Source organism: Primulina tabacum, chromosome 18 (assembly GCF_025594145.1).
Source record: "Primulina tabacum isolate GXHZ01 chromosome 18, ASM2559414v2, whole genome shotgun sequence".
NCBI classification, from domain to species: Eukaryota; Viridiplantae; Streptophyta; class Magnoliopsida; order Lamiales; family Gesneriaceae; genus Primulina; species Primulina tabacum.
The window spans coordinates 31,576,362-31,598,678 of record NC_134567.1 but is presented as its reverse complement, the minus strand read 5'-3'; the positions used below and the strand labels follow the sequence as shown (position 1 = coordinate 31,598,678).

General features: G+C 32.9%; 3 protein-coding genes, 1 long non-coding RNA gene and 1 other non-coding gene across 14 annotated transcripts; 3 read left to right on the top strand and 2 right to left on the bottom strand.

Annotated features, from left to right (window-relative positions):
* Positions 1-12,070: 12,070 nt before the first annotated feature.
* Positions 12,071-12,348, bottom strand: LOC142532223 (uncharacterized). Its single transcript, XR_012816539.1, has 2 exons — positions 12,237-12,348; positions 12,071-12,199 (listed from the first exon to the last, which is right to left on the bottom strand). It is a non-coding gene; the product is annotated as an uncharacterized LOC142532223 (long non-coding RNA).
* LOC142532221 (putative cytokinin riboside 5'-monophosphate phosphoribohydrolase LOGL10) lies at positions 12,142-19,647 on the top strand. Of its 2 annotated transcripts, XM_075638523.1 has the most exons (8): positions 12,142-12,364; positions 13,037-13,134; positions 13,221-13,251; positions 13,326-13,425; positions 13,746-13,816; positions 14,100-14,243; positions 14,341-14,460; positions 19,228-19,647. In XM_075638523.1, the coding sequence occupies exons 1-7, from the start codon at positions 12,239-12,241 to the stop codon at positions 14,434-14,436; spliced, it is 666 nt and encodes a 221-aa protein (XP_075494638.1). In that variant the 5' UTR covers positions 12,142-12,238; the 3' UTR covers positions 14,437-14,460; positions 19,228-19,647. The 2 variants fall into 2 exon arrangements, with proteins under 2 accessions (XP_075494638.1, XP_075494637.1); XM_075638522.1 differs by lacking the exon at positions 19,228-19,647 and having other exon boundaries at positions 14,341-14,645.
* On the top strand, positions 16,326-17,445 carry LOC142532222 (uncharacterized). 2 transcript variants are annotated; one of them, XM_075638524.1, is made up of 6 exons: positions 16,326-16,451; positions 16,655-16,710; positions 16,777-16,846; positions 17,056-17,099; positions 17,180-17,193; positions 17,332-17,445. In XM_075638524.1, the coding sequence occupies exons 1-6, from the start codon at positions 16,394-16,396 to the stop codon at positions 17,417-17,419; spliced, it is 330 nt and encodes a 109-aa protein (XP_075494639.1). In that variant the 5' UTR covers positions 16,326-16,393; the 3' UTR covers positions 17,420-17,445. The 2 variants fall into 2 exon arrangements, with proteins under 2 accessions (XP_075494639.1, XP_075494641.1); XM_075638526.1 differs by lacking the exon at positions 17,180-17,193.
* Positions 19,648-19,793: 146 nt separating the features above from the next.
* Positions 19,794-22,176, bottom strand: LOC142532219 (endoglucanase 10-like). 8 transcript variants are annotated; one of them, XM_075638518.1, is made up of 6 exons: positions 22,033-22,176; positions 21,706-21,942; positions 21,116-21,338; positions 20,917-21,031; positions 20,562-20,632; positions 20,099-20,470 (listed from the first exon to the last, which is right to left on the bottom strand). In XM_075638518.1, the coding sequence occupies exons 2-6, from the start codon at positions 21,841-21,843 to the stop codon at positions 20,286-20,288; spliced, it is 732 nt and encodes a 243-aa protein (XP_075494633.1). In that variant the 5' UTR covers positions 21,844-21,942; positions 22,033-22,176; the 3' UTR covers positions 20,099-20,285. The 8 variants fall into 8 exon arrangements, 6 of the variants coding, with proteins under 6 accessions (XP_075494636.1, XP_075494633.1, XP_075494635.1 ...); XR_012816538.1 differs by having other exon boundaries at positions 20,100-20,470; positions 20,562-20,703; XM_075638521.1 differs by lacking the exon at positions 20,099-20,470 and adding an exon at positions 19,794-20,088 and having other exon boundaries at positions 20,917-21,338.
* Positions 22,177-22,232: 56 nt separating this feature from the next.
* TRNAS-UGA (transfer RNA serine (anticodon UGA)) lies at positions 22,233-22,314 on the top strand. The gene has a single exon. It is a non-coding gene; the product is annotated as a tRNA-Ser (tRNA).
* Positions 22,315-22,317: the final 3 nt, after the last annotated feature.

The window sequence follows — 22,317 nt, the reverse complement described above, 5'->3', positions numbered from 1 at the left end:
GGGAAGAATGACAGTGATTATGCTATATATATATAATGGGAAAATATTTAATATAATTATTTATTTCTTTACAAGTAAAAGGGCATGTGGTGTTGTGGGGGCAAAGAAGAAGGCACAGGTGTTTTTGGGCATTGTGTATTTAGGCTTAGTTACATTTTTTTGGGAGCCAAAGTCATCGGGTTTAATAACCTTTGTACCTTTTGATCAGGGCATTAGGGCCCCTCATTTTGGTTTTAATCCTCACCACAAGAAATATTTTATTGCTTATTCTTTTAATTTTTTTTTCAAATCAAGTTTAAGGATTTTTTTCATGACGATGAAACTTATAATTGTTATTTTTCGATGTGCATCAGATAAACCACAACCTAACGCAATATCATATAAATCATGTCAGCCAGGTAAACTGCATTAGACGAACTTTGTGCGACAGACTCGCCCCGAGAAAATATTGATAGAATGAATCATACTTCTGATAGGATGTGAATGACTGTTATTAAGTAGACATTGTGACGATAGACTCGTTTTGAATATATACACAGACACAAAAACACTAAAATGCTAAGCTATTTGCGTGTTATTACTTTCGTACTAGCTATTACACATGAAATTGTTAAGTTGTAACCATGAGGTCATGTCGTATCCATAGACCTGACCACGGGCCAGGTTCGCATATATACGATTATAATGTATCCAAGACATATATTCGACATATAACATAACATTAATTTGTTTGTGTATGTGTATACTGACAACTTATGAATATGAAAATGAATTGTCAAGTGAGTAGGAAGTGCTTTTGTTCATTATTATCTATGTCCGTGTAAAATTGTAACGAATGCATACACGTATGTGGTATGACACTTAGATGTACATAGATTTTAATATTTTATCCATAAAATTGATAGTACCAAAATTAGCTTTCGATTTTTTGCATTTTAATATATTTTCATCGAAAGTGCTAAAGTAACACTGCACAAGTCAATTCTAAATCGGTGCTACATTAGCGTCACATTAGAAACATTGACTAAAATGTTCAACCAAAACAACATAAACAAACAAAGATAGTCAGTCATCAGCTAAGATTGAAATTTGATAAAATAAATAACCAAAATGAAAAGATACAAACATAAACAAAAAATGAAATTCTACCATCCAGTGTAAGGGCTAAACCTTAAACAAGGCACGAGCTTTAACTCGCTAAAGAAATCAAGAAAAATTAAAAATATGTGTACGATCCCATTCCCATGTTTAATTAATTTCAATAATATATATAATATGAAATAGCAAAATCATAATCTACATTGAAAATTTTCACATCGAACGATCAAGGTTCGTGATTAGTTCGCCTCCAACTACTGATGAAAATTTGAACACGACCCTAAAGAAAACAACAAAAAAAATGGGTTTGAAGAAGTAGATAATTAGGCAAATGTGAGTGGGGGCAATGAACAGACCCATTTTCAATGCCATCCCATGTTCTGTGAATGAAATTTGTTGCCTTCTTCGACCTTCTATGCACTAAACGAAGGCCCCACCACCTCTTGCCGAAAGACATTCGATTCTTGTTAAATTCCATGCCGTACCTCCTATTGTTGTCAAACCCAATTTAGGGGTAACCTTTTCACTTCAAATTCACAATCATTAATTAATTAATCACTCATTAAAATGCTTCTATTTCAAGTGGATTTTCAATATATTGTTTTTTTAGGGTATATATATGTTGCATGTCGACTCATAAAAGCCATGTTACTTTTGCCTCCCTCTACTCCCCCAGGACAAGAAGGCAAAGAAATTGTCGTGTCAGCTAGTAACCTCCTCGCCTTAAAAGGTACAACTATATTATATGCCAATTAATCAAATGATCCAAAAAGGAAAAAAAAAGAAAAGGGAACTCTATAAATTTCACAAAGATTGTATCCACTAGTTACTATAATGAGATATACGAGGGGTCGTTCATGTAAATTCGTAAAAACTCTTATGTAATAAGTCTCATGGATCAATTTTGTGATATGGATCTCTGACCTGACACAAATCGTGTTGGCAAAAATATTATTATTCATAGTTGTGGATCAAGTCAATATGTCATACGGATTATAGAATCATGACTCATGAGACCTTCTCATTTTTTGTTAAGTTGCTAGGTTTGTCGCCATCGAATTTATTTTAAAATATCTTAAATTAATTGCTTTGATCAAGGAAATGTACGTTGGTGATTTAATAGGGGGATTTGGGCCTTTTAGCCCACAAAAAGAAGAATCTGGGCCTTTTAGCCCACAAAAATTACATACCGTTAGACGGTCAAGTCCAATAAGTGTAAGAAATTAGCACGGCATAGCTCCTTGCAACTTAAAGTGCTACATTAGTTGTTAATGAACTAAACTCTCAATCATTGGGAACACGTTTTTTCTCTGAGCCAATATGAGCTAAAAGAAGTGTCGGGCCGCCAATGTATTGTCATATCTAATAATCTAAACAACGAACATCAATTTTTTTTATGATTTTTTTTTTGAATTATTCACTAAACAAGTATCGACGACTGGAGAACCATTATTATTATTATTTATTTTGAAAATTGGAGAACCATTATTTTTTATATTCAATCTTTCACAATGATTTAAAATAACCAAAGTTCAAGTTGGAGTCCGAGGGAATTGATCAGATAAACTAGCTAGTTATAGTTTATAAGTTTATAGCACAAATTAAATGCAAAAACTTGTGTGAGACGGTCTCACGGGTCGTATTTTGTGATATAGATCTCTTATTTGGATAGGGTTGACCCGTCTCACAGATAAAGATTCGTGAGTTTATCTGTGAGACAGGTCAACCCTATCGATATTCACAATAAAAAGTAATACTCTTAGTATAAAATAAATACTTTTTCATGGATGACCCAAATAATAGACTTGTCTCACAAAATACGACCCGTCTCACAAAATATGACCCGTGAGACCGTCTCACACAAGTTTTTGTCTTTTTTAAATGTATATAAGTAAATCGATATTATTACAAATAAAGATTGATATACCTACAATCAACTCCCAAAATACAAACTTTATTATTATTTACTTAAAAGGGCTTGAATGAAAAAAAAAAAAAAAAACCAATTATGTCGATGTGAGTGAAAGATGACGAAAAGGAAAAGCACCAAAACAAGCAAGAAAAGTACAAAAAATGACCATGTTCCAGGTTGATTTAACGAAGATATTGCATGCTCTGCAGGATCGATGCACAATCCCACGATAGTCAAAGTGGCATGGAGCCCGTAGCCAATCATCCAACCGTGTGCATGCAAATACACTACTTATATTGGTCGGATGGTGAGATAATACAGTGTCCCTATTTTTAATATTTTATTGCTATTCGATGTGAAATAACTTGTCACGTAGAGACTGCGTTTTGTCACAAATTAAATCTCGGGTCCAGAGTGTTAATGCTTTGATAATTGTGATTTGAAATAAATCATTTTAGTGAACGACTTTTCGTAATGATATTTCTCAAGAAACTTACAAGCCGGCCGCCTCGGATTTTATCAGTTTAGAGCACGACTAGGTGGTGGTTAACGAATCTTGAAAAGACAAGCACTACGAATTTAATAAAATTTGAATTTACTCCATCCCCCGCATGTATCACAATATTATGTTTTTTTTATTGGAATATGATGTGTCAGCCATATCCATTTAGATTTGGATATATATACATATATATATATACTCTTTTAGAACAAAGAACCAAGTTGTAATAAAATGACTTGGTTCACTCGAGAGAGTAGTAACTAAAATTTAAGACTTTTAGAAAGAGTAGAACAAATCCATTATATTTTGTATTGGTTTTGTTTCAACTCATTTGATGCTTAGACTTGACAATATAATCTATAAATAATTATTTTAAATTTATTGATGTAATTTAAATAATAGTTTTAATTTCTTGATAGTACCTAATCCATATGTAACGCATCATATTCGACGACTATCCTCACTGTAATAAGACGAGTCTTCTCAACATGCTTATGTCCTCCATCACACGTACCCTAAGAAACTTCTCAGGGTGTCACCCATCTCAAAATTACTCTAAGTTAAGTACGCTTATCTTTGGAGTTCTTATGTGATAAGCTAACGAAAAAAAGATTACCCTTCTTGATGTTAGTAGTACATATCAAATCTTTTTAAGCCCTCCTCAACTGTACAGTTTCATACCTGAAAGTTTCGAAATTCCTCTCCTTCCGATGTAAGATCGGTTCATGCATGTTCCTTTCGCCTAGAAGCCTGCCAGGAACCGCTCATTGTCCGTGCAACCTCATGGCACCGACGATCACCCCCGCCCTCTTCGACCCCGAGCCTCACACCATACACTCAATAATTCCTTGGATATTGGAATGTACACGATTCTATGGTGTATATGCGAATCACGGGCAGTCTTCCTTTAGTAAAAGAGAAGATGGATTCGAACCCTAGTTTAGAGGAAGGACAGTGGGTGAGATCAATCGGACTAAAAACCGTTCTCCACGGTCGTCTTTAAAATATGTAAAAGTTCGTTATATATGTATGTAAAAGAATTCTATTTCATTAATCAATTATTTATTTTTTGAATACATGCCATATAGAAATTTAAACTTCGTTGTATTTACTTTAAATTTCCACTCTTGTTGTGCTGATTTTTATTCGATGTGCACGCGCGTAAGATTTTATTATTATTATTATTATTATTATTATTATTATTATTATTATTATTTTGTGAATCTTCCATACAATCATTATAAAGGGTCAATTACGTCGAGAAAAAAGTAATGAAAAATGACAGATATTTATTTATAAATACACATCTTGAAAAATTATAGTATAAACTAAGATGATTTATTTATAAATTTTGAGATAACTATTTGTAACTGCTGCTCGCATCACGCGAACTGCGTGTTGCACAAAATGAAATATATATATCCCAATTGGGTTAATGAGATCCTACTTATGTGGGCACTACCCTCATTTCATTTCAACGGGTAAGATCTTGCCACACATACAATTTCAAAAAAAAAAAGTGGGTCCTACATATGCATGGGCAAATCTTAACCATCAATCATTGGCCAATTTATCCATATATATAAATTATGATGCTTCCTCTTTCAAAGTTGGTAAGCATTAATGTGATCAAGTCGGCAGCCATTGTAGGAAGTGGGTTGTTGATTACAACCCAATTTTAAATTAGTTTCTCTGATCTTTCTTAGGAATTCGTTTATTTCTTTTTTAACTTGTGTCTCTTAAAAAGTGTGTGAAACGGAGATTACTTCATGTTTTGTATTTCTGCGTTTAAATATTGATGTTGCATATATAAACCAAACATGGAATCACATGCGACGCTTCTTACGTTATAATCAAATTTATTTAAAGTGAAACAGAAAACACGGCAGAAACGCGAACCACCACCCATTTACATTTAATTTAAATAATTAAAAGTTTCGACATGTTTAATTACTGAATATGGCAGTATAGCATTTCTTTTTTAGCATAAAAGTAATACTTTTAACATAAAAAGTAATACTTTTTCATGAATGACCCAAATAAGATATCCGTCTCATAAAATACGACCCGTGAAACCGTCTCACACTAGTTTTTGTCTTTCTTTTTTAAATACATATAAACCAAATATCATTCTTTAAATTATGTAAAAGGGGAAAAAAAATAAACTGAATTATATGTGATTATATATTTCTAACTCCTGTAGTATAATTTTCTTAACGCAAAGACGATTAAGAAATAATTGTTATAGGAACTCAATGTGGTTGTATCCATGTAGGCTTGGGTCCGGGGCATGACAAATAACAAGTATTAACACTTTTTTTTAATCAGTTAAACAAGTTAGTGTTTTCAGGAAAAGGTAACATGCATGTTGGATAGCCTGAAAAATTAAATTATCGAAGGGGATGCAATTTGATTTAAAATATTATTATATTTGAAAGGAAGAAATCAAGCAGTAGCTGATATTTTGAATATTGTAATGGATGAAAACACGAATTAAGGCTTAATTAATGTCTTAATTATATTCTCTTGATCTATCACTCCGGCACGTCGGCAAATCAAGGCAAATTTGTCGGCTCACCTTTTTTATATAAAAACAAAATCACAAATTTAAACGACGCAGTTTAGCATAACTTAAGGGTGATTAGTATTTTGTTGAACAAATCTTAAATATCTAAATTAAAATCGTGAGGATTTTATATTATATTCAAATATTTAATTTTTAGTTATTTCTAGTCAACGTCTTTGCAATCCTCAAGAAATTTTTAGAGTAAGTAAATTAAGGACCAAAACTGTATCATAAATTAATACTCACTTTAACCTGAAATCGACCTTTTTAAAAGAAATAAAATAACGATGTCCGCAAATTTTAAATTATAGATATAAGATTAAATTAATAAGAATTTATATAAGCAAAGGCTATTTATTATGTTTCTTCCAGTAAATAATTTATCGTTAATGTCAACTTCATGTTGGTCACAGAAATCGGCGATCGACAAACAAAAGTGTCTACACAATTTCTCTATCCCCTTTTTAAAAGTACAATATATTACGATAGATCAAATTTTTTTTGGTATTAGGTCTTTTGTTAGACGATCTACGAATCTTTATTTATGAGACGAGTTAACACTACCGATATTCACAATAAAAAGTCATACTCTTAGCATAAAAAATAACACTTTTTCATAGATGACCCAAATAAGAGATATATCTCACTAAATACGATCTATGAGACAATCTCACGTGAAATTTTTTGCTTAACTGTGAAATATAAAAAGAAAGGATGATGCATTTAAGTTTTGGACCCAAAAAATACAATCAATTTCAATAGTCCAAATTTAATTTCCGTTTGTGGGGGTGGTTGGGCTTTTTTTTTTCCTTTTTCCTTTCTCCCACCTTCTAAAAGATGTGTTCTTTTCCTAACCACAATCTGATGAGATTTTTATGAAATAAAATCGTCATTAAAATATGGTTTCTACAATAATAAATGTTTTAGTTAGTCAAATGACAAGAAAAACCCATTGATAAATGTTTTAGTTAGTCAAATGACACAAAACCCATTGATTTTTTTTTAAAAAAAAAAATCGGCATTGATTGATATTTTTGTAAGTATATTTAAATATTACAGAAACAGACGGATTGTGCGTGAGTTCATGGCTACATGCTCATGTGCATCACTTTTAGGCCACAGGATCCAACCCAACTTTTACTTGACAAAGAAAACGTTGGAGGGACGTATTAGTTAATGAAGCTGTTCTATTATACTTTATTTTATGTACATAATATAATAACTCAGTATCATGTGATATGATGTATATTTGTGTTGGATTTGTAATTCGCAGTTCAAACCATCTACGTTTGTCAAATTTAATTAATGACTGCATCACTACAAAACTAAACTTTTATATTAAAAAATATAAATGCAACTTGATTTATATTATTATTTAGTGTATAACACGAGGTTTGGTGAAACATGGTGGAATATTAATCAACCACAATGTTAATCTATATACACACACACACACACACACACACACACACACACACACACATACTAAATTATAAAGTAGTTTCAGCATTTTATAAAAATTGTTTTGTTCGGACTTGTTTACATCGATATCAAATTCTATGTATAACTCTGAAAATAATTATTGTTAACTAACAATTTATGGAAAATTATTATAAAAATATCTTCTTTCGAATTTACTATGCCAACTGTTGTAACTTCTTGTTAACATCAAAATTCCTCAACTTTCATTTCTTATAATCCTCTATTCATTTTATTCTCATTTTTTCTAATTTGATGATGATAGAAACTTTATTTTTATTCGTTCGTCTATTTTTTCTAAAAAACGACAATATTCATGTATTATATTACACATGTATAGTATGAGATTGGTTACTAGTATATGTTATTAATTAATGGTGAAGGTAGCTTGTGCAATTGGATAAGAAGCGTTGAATTCAAAGGAGAACATTAAAAAAAAAAAAAAATTTGTGTCTATGTTTTATAATAAAAAAAAAGGTGGGTTTAAATCTTGGGACACGGCTGGATTAAAGGAGGCAACATTTGGTAGAAACGGAGATACTACCACGTGCACACTCTTATTCGAATTACCCCAACCATCACTTTATTTTTATTATTATTACTATTATTATTTCTTTTTGGACAATTGAATATATCTTTCACATATATATATATATATATATATATATATATGTAACATTACATAATATAAGGAATAACAAATGTTACCGATGGAGACTATGACTTCACCTGTTTTCACCATATAATAACCTAAACACCATATTTCATTTCTTCCATGGCCAGGGATAATTATTGTTTCCTATAATAATATATAAATGTGTGTTTGTATCTGTATAATATTTATTAAAATTTAATTGACATATATTTGGATTTCATCTTAAATATGTATCGAACTATATATTCACGGGCATGCAAAACTTTTGACCCGCTCAATTTCTGAATATATATAGGGTTAGTCTATATTATAACGAGAATGTTTCTCTCTCTATTTTAATATCATTAGATCATTTGAATCTCTCACATTTTTATAAAATTGACATATATGTTGATGAACCAAGAACCTAACGTTTGATCACATCATTAAAAAATAAATACGTCATGTCATCATGTATATCATAGAATAATATGAGTACTTTAATTTGTTGCATCAGAAAAAAGAAAAGTGAAACATGACTTTCTTGCCTTATATCCTTAAAAAAAAGAGTAGTTATTTCACAGTTGGAATATTCCTCTAAAGAGAAGAATGTAGGCTTTGGTAATTAAGACAGATTCCTTTGTTCGCGCTACTTTGTGTCATGAAGAGATGTTTGAGGTCAAAGTCGGTACCTTTGTGTTTAAGTTTTGCCAATGTTGTTTTCAGTCTTTTACAAAACTAAAATTAAAGTTGAATTTGAATTACTGTGGTGCTATATAATTTAACATCAGCATATAAAACGACATCCAATAAAAAAAGAAGAACCAAACATCAGCATATAAAACGACATCTAATTTCTAGTTTAAAAAAAGGATCGACAAAATTTATTTTATTTTTACTTTTCCTGCTGAGCTTTTTACGATATATGACTTTATTTATACTTTTTTTTTCTTAATTACGTATTCTCAAACCAATGTTTCACACGACTTTACTACAAAAAAATTCTAATTTGTAAAGAAAAAGTTTTCAAAACTTATATATATATATATATACACACACACACATAAAGAGACTTATTCTCCGAATGGAAATATAACACAAGGTTATGGTTATAATTTAGTGGATTAAGTAAAGTTTGACAAGCTAATCAAGAAAATAAAAAGATGTGGAGTGAGTATTAATTAAGTTATACAAAATATTTGTTAGTTAAAAAATAATATATAATAAAATATATCATAATATCACCGTGAAAAACAATCACGAAAAAGCTACATCAATGTGAGACAACTAGTATACCCATGATTGTCTAAGTTCATATATACAACTCTCAATCTCTCATGGATAAACACTTAGAAGGATTGTTCAAGTTTATATATACAATTTTCAGGGATTTTATCCAACTAATGTGAAACAACTAGCACACCCAAGAATGAACATCTGAAGCGTGAAGTTTACAAAACAACGAGCAACCAACTATCAGTTCAATACATAACGGTGAAATCTGACTTTGATATCATGTTAAGATTGAGACTTACTCTAATATCATATTAAGATTGAGATTTAGATTTACGTCAATCCCAAAAATTAGCTCAATGTGATGTGAGATAATAAATAAAGAAGAAAAAACCTCCCATTTGAGCACTTTTACTCAACTTTCCAAGCATGCTTGAAAAATTAGTATATATCCATCCACCCAAGAAATCAATAGCATTAAAATTAATCAGTCTTATCTCCATTATAATGGGAAGAATCTTCTAGGAAATCATCGATGATATACTTTAGCCAACTAATAATCTTTTCAAATTAATGGCTCAAATGTACGATACGTAATATGATTAATTTATTTTATTTTATTTTTATCGTGGCGTTCAGTTAGTTGCTAAGCAATTATATTCGAGGAAGCCCACTCTATTTTTGTTTACTATTTAATGCATATGTCAACGATTATTTCAATAGCCTAAACACAACTTGACCTCTGCCGCGCGCGGGATGGACCCGATGTACACGCAACACTGCAAATCTTTTATTATATATTTCACATTTGTAAACTAAATTAATCATACATAATAGCTACTTTTTTATGAATACGATTGATATTTGTATAAATTATAATCTTGAAATGTCAGTTTTAACTAGGGAAATATTATTCATTTTGATGCTAAAATATCTTATAGCATGAGAATATTCGAGTTAATACAGTGACAAAAACTTGTGTGAGACGGTCTCACGGGTCGTATTTGTGAGACGGGTCTCTTATTTGGGTCATCCATGAAAAAGTATTACTTTTTATGCTAAGAATATTACTTTTTATTGTGAATATCGGTAGGGTTGACCCGTCTCACATATTAAGATCCGTGAGACGGTCTCACATGAGATTCACTCTAATACAGTTTAAGGGCATCCGCATCCGTAGTCATTAATCTATGTTATTAACTTTCCATCTCTTCAAATAGTGTGGGATCCACGAGCCACATAATCATTATATTAACATTTTCCCATTATTAATAATACTCACATTCATTTAATATCAACCTTCATTATTTATGGATCTCACTGTCCACTTATTCATTTTTTTTATTTATTTTACAATAAATATTATTGAAAATAAATAGTATATTATTTTAAAAATAACTTAATATCAAAATTGATTAAAATATTATTTAAAAAAATGAAAAACTGTTGGACTCTTTGATATCATTCTTTTAACTTATAAATTATAATTATTTAAAACATTATATTATTTAATTTATAATAATTATATATATATATATATTAATGTGAATTAATTAGATTAATTCTGATGAATTTCTTTGTTGACATGACAGCCAAGATTAATAATCTACATACCTATATTAGTACATGAATATTAATTGATGTTAATAATTACCCATTAATGCATCAATATGGGTTCTAAATTGAAGGGCTAAAAGAACGTGTGTATCTTTTAAGCTAGTTCAAAAAAAAAAAAAATATTATTGCAAACGGTGTTACATCAAGAAAAGGATAAAATAAATAATAGAGCTAGCTATATATATATATATATATATATATATATAATGCAAAAATAGTACATGGGTATAGGATATTTGTTGTTCAATCAATATCAGTTGTGGTAGGAGAAGAATTTTGGTCTGAAAATTGTGTGGTTAATGAGAGGTACTTTGAATAGGTTACTTGGAGCTTTGGCCCAGCAAATGTATGGCCTTAAGCGAAGCGCACGTGCACCTCTATATGGCACCGTCACGGAAACATTCACTTATCTCACTTGTAATATAAACGAATCGAATCGAGTTTAATATGATGAAAATTGTGTTAAATATTTTTTACACGAATTTCAAATATTAGAAATGGAAGCACGAATCTTCGGAATATAGTCATAAACAATTGGATAATAAAAATTAATTAAAGACAATTTCACTAACAATTTCAATTCATGAACGAAAATTTTTTATTAAGACACAAAATATGACATTTGTAATCTCTATTTTCCAAGGAATACTTCTTGCTAATTCTTGGTCATACGAAAGCATGATCATCCACATAGCTTGCCTAAAATAATTCTAAATCCAAAAACAAGAAATACCCCATAAAAAGAAAAAATGTGATGACACACCCACTAAGTACTGTCTTTGGAAAAACTATCTCCATAGACTTTAGATTGAAAGAGACACAAATTACCCAAAGTCGGGAAAAAAAATAAAATGTTTCGAAAAGAAAATATAAATAATAAATAAGTAATCCCCAGAAAATCATAAATAATAAAAAAGGACAGTTGGTGCCCAGTGTACACATGGGATTGGAAAATCCCAGGACAAATTGGGATATAAAAGGGGACCAGCAAAGTATCATTCCCTCATTCCTTTCTACACATTTTCTCTCTCTTTCTCACTTCTGAACAACACAGCAGAATCAAGAAATTTTGCTGACTTGCTCAATACACAGCCACACCCCGTTAATCTACTCTCTATTAACACAATCTTTTACCACCCTTCTCCCCATACTCCTTATCTCACACGATTTTTTTTAAATAAAATTACGTGTTGACGAATGGAAAATAACTTGCAGCAGCCTACGAAACCATCAAGATTCAAGAGGATATGTGTTTTTTGTGGGAGCAGCCCAGGAAAAAATCCGAGCTACCAACTCGCAGCGATACAACTTGGCAAAGAATTGGTACTTGCTCACTTTTTATATGTTCTTTTATTTTGCATCCGACTGGGTTGGGTTACCTACATAATCGCAACTTATATTTCCGAAAAAATTCAAACTTTGTATTTTATCATCCCTACAAACGCAAAAACTAGTTGCTCTTCTAATTTCTAGTTTTTGTAATGTAAATAATGAAAAATGTAAAGAAGACGAGCCTATGGAAATTCTCATCATGGATGTAATATTAGATTGAGAGAAGTAAAATGCTCTGTAAATTGGCTGTTCTCGCACAGTAAAGTTTATTTGACTGTTTCTTGGAGTTACAATTTGTTTTGACGTCAAACCCACACAAGAACCATTGATCCAGACATGGCCAAGAACAGAGAGATAAAAGAGTTGCCGGACATAATTTTAAGTCTTATCATTTTTAATTTTATGTTTTCTGTTTATCACCAGCAGCTAGAACTAAATCGAGCCAGAATTATTTAATTGTGATAGGTTAGGATTTATGTATTAGAATATATAAATGTTTGGATCAGCAAGATTAACGTGCAATATTTCTTCTTTCAGATGATTAATCCATCATACAATAATATGATGTTCAAAATTGAAATTGTATTGCGTGTCTATGCAAGAAATAACGCACAAATTATAAAAAAAATCGAATATAAAAAAAAATTGATTAATAATGGACAGGTTGAAAGGAGCATAGACTTGGTTTATGGAGGTGGAAGTATTGGATTAATGGGTCTGGTCTCTCAAGCTGTGTACGATGGTGGGCGCCACGTGTTAGGGTAATTTAGTTTTATTTTTTATATATATATAAAAAATAAATTCTCCAATCTTCCACAATGCTAATTCCCGATAACTTTGTTTGCAGAGTCATTCCTAGAACTTTAATGCCCATAGAGGTAAGTAAAATTCCACAAGTTAAATTACAAGCAACAAGTGGCAGCCAATTGACTCGAGTTATAAATTTGATCAGATAACGGGCGAGCCGGTGGGAGAAGTGAGAGCGGTGTCCGATATGCACCAAAGAAAGGCAGAAATGGCCAAGCAAGCTGATGCATTTATTGCCTTGCCTGGTAAATTTAGTGTTGCTTATTGTTTCCGGTTTTGTTGTGTTGCTTTCGCAATTAATAATTGTATAATATTTTCGTAGCAATGTCAAAAATAACTTTCCACACGATGGGTAATTTAACCTAAATTTATACCATTTTAAGATTGCTGAATTTATTGTCATTCTTTTAGTACCTGATATTATATCGGAATACCCCGAGAGCCACACTATGATGATATCGACGAATTTCACGCAGATGCATGGCAATTTAGTGATTATTTAAAATTGAAATTGGTTTTTTTTTTTTAATTAAAAAAATTGATTGGTGTAACAAATTAATTGTAGGTGGGTACGGTACATTGGAGGAACTCTTGGAAGTCATCACTTGGGCTCAACTTGGAATTCATGACAAACCGGTATGTTGCATTTCCTTCGAGATGTCTCTTAAAAAAAACAAAACAAGAAACAATAATTTATTAGCGATTCGATATATATTTTTTATACAATGGGGATGGATAAAATTATTAATATAAACAAACTTTTACCACATTGGAATTTATTTCAATACAACAATCATAATGACTCCACTTGTGAAATGTAACCCTCAAAAGTTAAAATCAAATTGGTATGCATATGATTAATATTGCATTGTCATTCATGGATTTTTTTTATATATATATATTTTTTTTAAATTTGCAGGTGGGTTTACTGAACGTGGATGGATACTACAACTCACTGTTGTCTTTCGTAGACAAGGCAGTTGATGAAGGCTTCATCACCCCATCTGCCCGTCATATCATTGTCTCTGCCCCAACTGCCCATGAACTCATGTCCAATCTTGAGGTACAAAATTCATCCATATATATATATACAAGCTCGATTTCAAATTCTTTGAACCATTCTTCATTATCATTGAGTAAAAATACGATGTTTTTCGTAGGATTATGCTCCGACACATGACGGTGTTACACCTAAGTTGACATGGGAGATAGAGCAACAATTGGGTTATACAACAAAATCAGAACTCGCTCGTTAACCCAATTATATAATACTCAGAAATTTTGAGGCGAAGTATATAATGAAATTTATCATCAGACTGTAAAAGCTAAGCTAGGGTAGGCAATGAATTATTATGTCCGCAGCACTTTTGTTTCCGCTGTGAATTATTTTTACATAAAGTTTGTGCCAATTGTTCCCTATTGATTTGTCCATTTTTACTTATTCATTGGAATCAACTGTTTTTTATATGCCAATTGTTTGCTCATGTTTATTTTTTCAGGCACTGAATCACTTGTTCCACCAATAAAACATTGATACATGTACAACCTATGTACTGTAAGAACACAAAACAGTGTCAATTGCTAATCAGTGCGCATTGTCACACCTCAGGGACGGAGTTGGTCAACACCGACGTTGTTCTCAAATTTACATTCGAAAACAACAAGCCTTGGAAGTACAAAATTCAGAAATCAGTCTTTTATTCATAATATTGAATATTCATTGTCTGATACAAAGTCAAATGACTAATGTTTTACAGCGGAAATGTAAAACCAAATATAATAACGTCTTAACAGATGCAGCGGAAAACATAAACTAGAACTAAGAAATAACAGTCTTCTTCATCAGCCCCAGAACTGGATCTACTCTTCTTCTTCTAACATTTCTTCCCCGTTCTTATCTGATATGAGTTTTGTGGCTGATTGATATGGTTGTCACTCAGTAAGCGGGGCGGGAATAATCTTCCAGTTTTCAAAACCATTTTCAGCAAATACAGAAATACAAATAATATACAGAAACTCTTATTTTCAGAACAGGAATCGGTATTCAGGAATAACAGGTTTCAGAACAGAAATCAAATGTTAGTAAGCACTGAGCACGTTAGTGAATTTTATGGCTAAACTAATATCAGTCCTCTATATGTTCTCTCCTCTAAGGGGTGAGGCCAGTAATCAGGAATCAGAAATCACGAATGTTCAGAATATATATTTCTACCATTGGTTCACTATGTTTCAGTGCTTCAAAAATCAGACATCAGAAATAAAAAATACATATACTTGCTTCAAAACAGGAATTATCAAACTGATTTCAAGATATTTATACATAAGCCCACTTACTGTAATTTGCTAGAAAGTTTCGGTTGACGTATGGATTTTGCTTGTTCTCGCTACTAAATTTTACTGTAATAATAAGTAATAATTTTGACATAAAAAATAATAATTTTATCTGTCGGGTGATATATGAGATACGTCTCACAAAATTTACCCGAGATTTTTGTGTATTACTAATTAGATTTGAAATTATCACCATGTGGAGTCTTTCGTTTTGGAAACTAGGTAAACTTGTATTCGATTCGTATTATATGTTTCTAAATCTAATATATTATATGTTTCTAAATCTAATAAAATCATATTTTTGTTAACTAATTGTTTTAAGTTAAATATAAAATGAGTAATATAAAATTAAATGTCAAATAATTGTAAAAAATAACAATTCTTATCACGCGATAGAGTCAATGTACTTTTTCATTAAAATTGCCACCAAACCAATTTATGCGTTGCGGTTTGCAATTTTTTTTAAATCACGATTTTGGTCAAAAAATCGATTCGAAAACTTTGATAACCTTTAGTTAATGATACTATGTAATAATGGATCAACTAATTTTAGCAACTACAATACATTGGACATTTTAATGAATTGACAAAAAAACCCACATTTCATTCAATAAATTTTTATTTTATTTTATAAGAACCTGATTTTATAAATTATAGTCTAACAAACATAATCAATAATTTAAAAAATTTTAAAAATAAATAGTTATGCTGAAATTCTATGCACGCGGATTCTGCAAGTCTCTTACCAATTATTTAGCGTATAGAAATATGGGCCGACACCTTTTTCAGCCCACAACCCCAATCCGGCCCACCCCAATTCTATAAAATCTCGATCCCAAAACCCTAAGCGAGAGAACATAACTCTGAAATTGGCGATGGATAATGGCGCAATCGGACTCACCCTCGACCGAATTGAACATCCAGCAGGTCAACAAACCAGGTGAGAATCGGCTATACATGTTTGATTTTGTTCTCTTTTGAATTTAGATAGGAGTTATTCGAAATTCGGGCCAAGTTTATTCAAAAAGGGCAGAATATAAAACACAAATTGATTTCTTGGGAAAAATATTGGATTTTGTGTTCATATAAAATGTGAGGGATCAATGGAAATGGATTCAATTGAATGGGATCCTACTTTTGCAGGGCTTAATCCAACAAATCAATACTCGTGGGAATTCATGCGCGAGATCATGCGTGAGGTACGTTGTCCTTGCTTCCTATTCCACGCGATTCGATCACCCGGATCTCATATGTTTTTCCTCTAGGCCCAGAAGCAGATTCGGGGAAAGAATAGTCTGCGGCAGGGAGTGATCGTCTATCCGGCCAAAGAAACAGGTAAGAAACCGCGATACATGTTTGATTTTGTTCTGTTTTGAATTTAGATAGGAGTTGTTCGAAATTCCGGCCAAATTTATTCGAAAAAGGCAGAATATAAAGCATGAATGGCTTTCCTGGGAAAAATATTGGATGTTGTGTTCATATAAAAGGTGGGGGCTTCCATTCAATGGAAGTGAATTCAATTGAATGGGATACTACTTTTGCAGGGATTGATCCAATGTATCAATACTCGCCGCCATTCCTGCGCGAGGTATGGTGTTCCTTGCTTACTATTCCAAGTGATTCGATCTTCCGGATCTTATATGTTTTTACTCTATGGTCGAGATGCAGATTTGGGGAAAGAAGTGTGTGCTGCAAAGTTCTTACTATATTGTTGTTAGATTCGTTAGTTGGGTTTGACCCTCAATATTTATATCAAATGTGCACACATAATGTTTGGGCATGACCTTCGAAAAGTAAACTTTGTTTAAATCTGTTGACAGAGGTGCGATGAATATCTATCATACCCTGGATGCTAGACAAAGTTTGATGTTGATAAGGTGGAACGCGTCAGGAATGCGGCAAAAATAGCCTTAAATGTCTACAATCAGAAAGAAGTTAGACAAATTATTTAATATTATTAACAGTTTTGATTTTTGAACAGGCACATTAATTTTGTTTTGCATGTTTTTGGTTTGGTCGCAGCAAAAGAATTTCAATCTCGAGAAGGTTGTCAAGCTCAACGCTAAAGGTCCATATTTATGCATGACATTCAGGGCAAAGAATGCTGAAATTGATGAGTGCCGTCTTTTTCGAGGTGTTGTTAATGGATTAGGTAATATTGTACTTCTTTGTGAGATCAAGGTAACGTAACGTCCCCATTTTGACCCAGTCAATTTTATTACCGTGTTAGTTGAGTTCATGCTATCCTTGTTCCTGGTTTATCTGAATGTTCAATGGTATGTGTTTTGTTCATTTTGATGGCAAACAAGACATCTTTGTTGACAATCGTGAACACTCCATTTTCAGTATAGGTGCTAGGTTTGCAGATTAGAACCAAATTAAAATTAAATAAAATCCTAAGTCCATGAAAGATGGATTCACCAGTTCCTGTTTTTTTTTTCCTTTCAAACTGTGGGTGGCTAGCTTGTTTCATATATATATATATATGAAACAGAGAGGGAAAATTAAATAGAAGGTAAAGCAGTGATCTGATTCACGCTGGTCAGCGAGTTCTAAATATTGGCATAAAATGGCGAGGGATGCTTGTGGTAGGGCGTTTTCAAGTAAATGCTTGAAGATCATTTGAGTTGTGTGTTGATGTTGTGTGATACTAGGGAGAGGCAACACTCGAGCATGTGCGGAATTTCTACCAAGCTTGAAACAAATACCAAAACAGTGATTTGGAGTAAAAATAATTAGGCGGAAGAGGAGTATAATTGCATCATGAAAGACTCGACTATTTATCATTTTTTTTCTTTTTGTTGATGTGAGGAACTTGGAAGTTGATTTTCTGTAATGTCTTTCATGAACCTGATCACATTGCGATTCCTGGTGATCTGGATGAAAATCCTGGTGATCTTGATGAAAATCATGTTGAGCCATTATCTGAAAGCAAGGAAGATGGCTTCCTTTTCGCAGTATGATTCATCCTCAAAATCGTACACTGACATGTTTCATGCTTTGTTATAGTTTGCTGTTCATTGAGTATGTGTGATGTCTAGCTTTAAGATTGTCTTATTTATCGTATCTGTTACGATTTTATGGGATCGATTATATTCTGATAATCTGAAAGGGTTGTGTATGTTTTTTGTTGGTAAGTTTGAGTAATGAGGATCCTGATGGGATGTTGATTGTGCTACTGATATCAATTTATATTAAATGATTATTTCATTTTTCGGCATGAATTAATAAATTTTTGGTGTATTGTTGAACATCCCATTTTTTAGCTGAAATATATATTTATAATTTTTTGGAGTCTCTTTATGGCTTGTGCAGTAAGCGTGCAAGGATTGAAAAAGATCTCGGAGGCAACTCTCCCGTTGGTTTTGTGGATGTCAACCGTGGCTTTTTTTTATGTTTATGGCGTTTTGAATCGTTTACACCCTTAATTGTCTCTGCCCCAACTGCCCATGAACTCATGTCCAATCTTGAGGTACAAAATTCATCCATATATACACACACACACACACACATATATATATGTATGTATGTATTTCCTCGATTTCAAATTCTTTGAACCATTTTTCACTATTGTTGAGTAAAAATACGTTTTTTTTTTGCATGATTATGCTCCGACACATGACGGTGTTACACCCTAATTGACATGGGGGAGAGCAACAATTGGTTTATACAACAAAATCAGAGCTCGTTAACCCAATTATATAGTACTCAGAAATCTTTAGGCGACGTATATAATGAAATTTATCATCAGACTGTAAAAGCTAAGCTAGAGTAGGCAATGAATTATTATGTCCGCAGCCCTTCTGTTTCCGCTGTGGATTATTTTCACATAAAGTCTGCCAATTGTTAGCTATTGATTTGTCCATTTTTACTTATTCATTTGAATCAACGGTTTTTTATATGCCAATTGTTTGCTCATGTTTTTTTTTCAGGCACTGAATCATTTGTTCCACAAATAAAATATTGACAAATTTACAACCTATATGTCCTGTAAGAACACAAAACAGTGATAATTGCTAATCAGTGCGCATTGTTCACAATCCAATCTGCTACGTACACAAGCCATGATTGAAACCTAATACCAAACCATATTTTGCCTTTCCGCTTTCCTGTACAAACGTAATTTTTTTTTTTTTTTGTGGAATAAGGAAGCCCGCGAAAGGTAGGCTAAAAGAGTCGCTGAAAAAATTCAAATTTTATACATAGTTTTTGTAAAAATATCAACTTTGTACCTCAAATTTCATCAAGTGAACGATAGAACCACAGATGATGTGGTAACCAAACTAGAAAGAAGCCCAACAATTACAGTGCTGCATTGCGTGCTCAGTTCTCCCAGCTTCGAGTTGTTTCTCATATCAATATACGAGTCGTTGATAAAAGGACCACCAACAAGTGCTCTATTTGCGTCATTAGGATTCGGATCATCCTAGTCAAGCCACTTGAAACCGTCTTTGTAGCCAGTTGTAGCATCTGCCAGAATCGAGGCTCCTCTATGGTGAACATATTGTGGATACTTATCCCCGTATCCCACGAGATAACTCATGTTCATAGGATTTGTTTCCTAGGACATATTCAACCTGTGGAAAACCATAAGATGTGAAAAGATATACAAGCACGGAGCACTGTGAATGATCTATTGTCAAAGGAACAACAACTGTCGTCATTATTATACTGTGTAGCTTCCAAATAAATCAGGGATAGTTTGAAAGATGACCTTGGTCAAACATTTTTTTTACGACCTTTCTTCAAAGAATTTTTGCAAAATGACCTTCAATCATACACAAAATACAAAGACTAAACAAATTTCAAATTCATTGTCCAAGGGCGTAAAATAACTTCCACTGCAATAAATCTTTGTAGTTCGAGAAGTAAGCATGCAATCGCTATAAAGCACAGCTAGAAAAGCCAATGCCACCGGATGCTGAAGAGTGTTCCATTCGTTTATCCATATTAAACCTACTGCATTTACAAACTTAATGTAAGGAAAATGGAAACTTTCAAGTTCACGTATGAGAATGTGAGTTGGGAATGAAGTAAGAAGAAATCTTACTGTTAGTTTTACTTGCTGTGCCTGTGGGTGAACCAGGTAAAAGATTGCACATGACAGCCTCTGCAGACTTCCTATACTTACGGAGAATTTTAGAATTTTAAAAAATCTTCGGACCCAAAAAATTAACCCTTGACAGCATTACCTGCACAAAGCACTCGTTGAATTTGTCAATTTGCCATTCAAGTCTCAATTTCCCAGAAAATGGTTTGCACCAAGCTAAAATGAAACATGACATAAAAGAATTGCTTCCCAACTCGACGTGTATATGTGTTCTCTTTCATTTTAGAAGCAAGGGAAAAACCCTTTTTATCAAACTACAATATTTCTAGATATTACTCGACGCATGAAATAATACCTGAGCACCAGCCAGCTTGTCATCCCAGCTACCCAATCAGCGAAATCTTCGCCATTTTTCCCTGTCACGTATTCGAAATAGAATCTCTCCCCAGTCGCATGATAGCGCCAACTAGCTGCCCACAAGAGCTCATCCCTGTAGCTGGTAGAATTATAAAAATTTTGCACATTGGGAATGCTGATGCTGTAAGATTCTTTACCTCGGCCGGAAAATGTGAACAATTGTTTAGCATGCCATAGAAGTAAACTGGAATATGAAGAGTCGATGTCCTTGAATACTTGAGATGCTGAAGCCAGAGTTGCTGCTGTTTCAGCGGCAACCTCAGTTCCAGGGGCAGAAGCATCGACCTGTGCTAAAGGTCGTTGCTTTGTCATATTTTCGGGTCGAGCCCAACACCTATGATCTAGCTTAGGATTGCCCATCTGAAAAAAATGTTACCAAGTGAGAACATTACTTGGGTGTCCCTCTACTAAAAAAACAGCTCTCAAGATTTGTGAAAATTGAGATTTCACAAGTTAAACCACGCTTGCTTTCTCTGCTGTTTTTGTCAAAATATAGTTGGAAAATGAATAACTATCTATTAAATGAACTTTCACAACACTACGTCAAAACTTTGTTTATCCAAGTACCTCGTTTTCCTCTAATTGAAACACAAACTCATATTAACCAAGTTCTCTCACAGTTATGGTGTGTAACACATATCAAGAACCTTACAAGGCTTGGGGGATATATATGTGTTAAACCTACAACGAATTTAAGCCCTCCGATTGAGGAAAAGATTTAACAAACCTGAATGTAGAGGACATCATGAGATGGATGAACATTTACGAGGTACTCTGTGACCCACTTGAGTGAATCTCGAGCTGGTTCCAATTGATTCACAGCTTTCATTTGGTCCCCATATTCAAGAATCGTCCATGACAACATTGTTGCCGTGAAAGCCACGGGGAATCCAAACTTTAAATGATCCCCAGCTCGAAAGGTCCAACTCGATGTGAATTACACCGAAGCGAACCTCTCACGACACTAAAAAAACCCAAAAACTCTTTTGTTGATTATGCTCTCTTAAATTGAATGCTCAAAGTAGAGCTCCCCATAAAATGTGAAAAAACGTACCCAATTCCCGCAATTCCCCTTTTTCCGGAAAGTTGCATGCCACTTTGACAAACATCAACCATACGGCTGTCACGTTTCATCCTTCCACTCATCGTGGATTATATGCGGCCTATTTCACCCGACGGAGGCTTCAAGTTCTGGAAAAAAACACGCTAAATAATATTATAAAAATAATTTGGCAGTCGATTAGCTTACGCAAGGTCGATATGTCCGAGTGGTTAAGGAGACAGACTTGAAATCTGTTGGGCTCTGCCCGCGCAGGTTCGAACCCTGCTGTCGACGATT

What these genes read in the sequence shown, in the direction of transcription:
- LOC142532222 (XM_075638524.1), top strand. Translation starts at nt 16,394, where the DNA reads ATGGCGCAATCGGACTCACCCTCGACCGAATTGAACATCCAGCAGGTC. An exon ending in CCAGCAGGTCAACAAACCAG is followed by an intron (nt 16,452 to 16,654) that starts GTGAGAATCGGC and finishes CTACTTTTGCAG; the next exon opens with GGCTTAATCCAACAAATCAA. An exon ending in TGCGCGAGATCATGCGTGAG is followed by an intron (nt 16,711 to 16,776) that starts GTACGTTGTCCT and finishes TTTTTCCTCTAG; the next exon opens with GCCCAGAAGCAGATTCGGGG.
- LOC142532221 (XM_075638523.1), top strand. Translation starts at nt 12,239, where the DNA reads ATGGAAAATAACTTGCAGCAGCCTACGAAACCATCAAGATTCAAGAGG. An exon ending in GAACTTTAATGCCCATAGAG is followed by an intron (nt 13,252 to 13,325) that starts GTAAGTAAAATT and finishes AAATTTGATCAG; the next exon opens with ATAACGGGCGAGCCGGTGGG. An exon ending in TGCATTTATTGCCTTGCCTG is followed by an intron (nt 13,426 to 13,745) that starts GTAAATTTAGTG and finishes AATTAATTGTAG; the next exon opens with GTGGGTACGGTACATTGGAG.
- LOC142532219 (XM_075638515.1), bottom strand. Translation starts at nt 21,843, where the DNA reads ATGTTGTCATGGACGATTCTTGAATATGGGGACCAAATGAAAGCTGTG. An exon ending in ATGATGTCCTCTACATTCAG is followed by an intron (nt 21,339 to 21,705) that starts GTTTGTTAAATC and finishes CATTTTTTTCAG; the next exon opens with ATGGGCAATCCTAAGCTAGA. An exon ending in CACAGCAAGTAAAACTAACA is followed by an intron (nt 20,471 to 20,561) that starts GTAAGATTTCTT and finishes TTGTAAATGCAG; the next exon opens with TAGGTTTAATATGGATAAAC.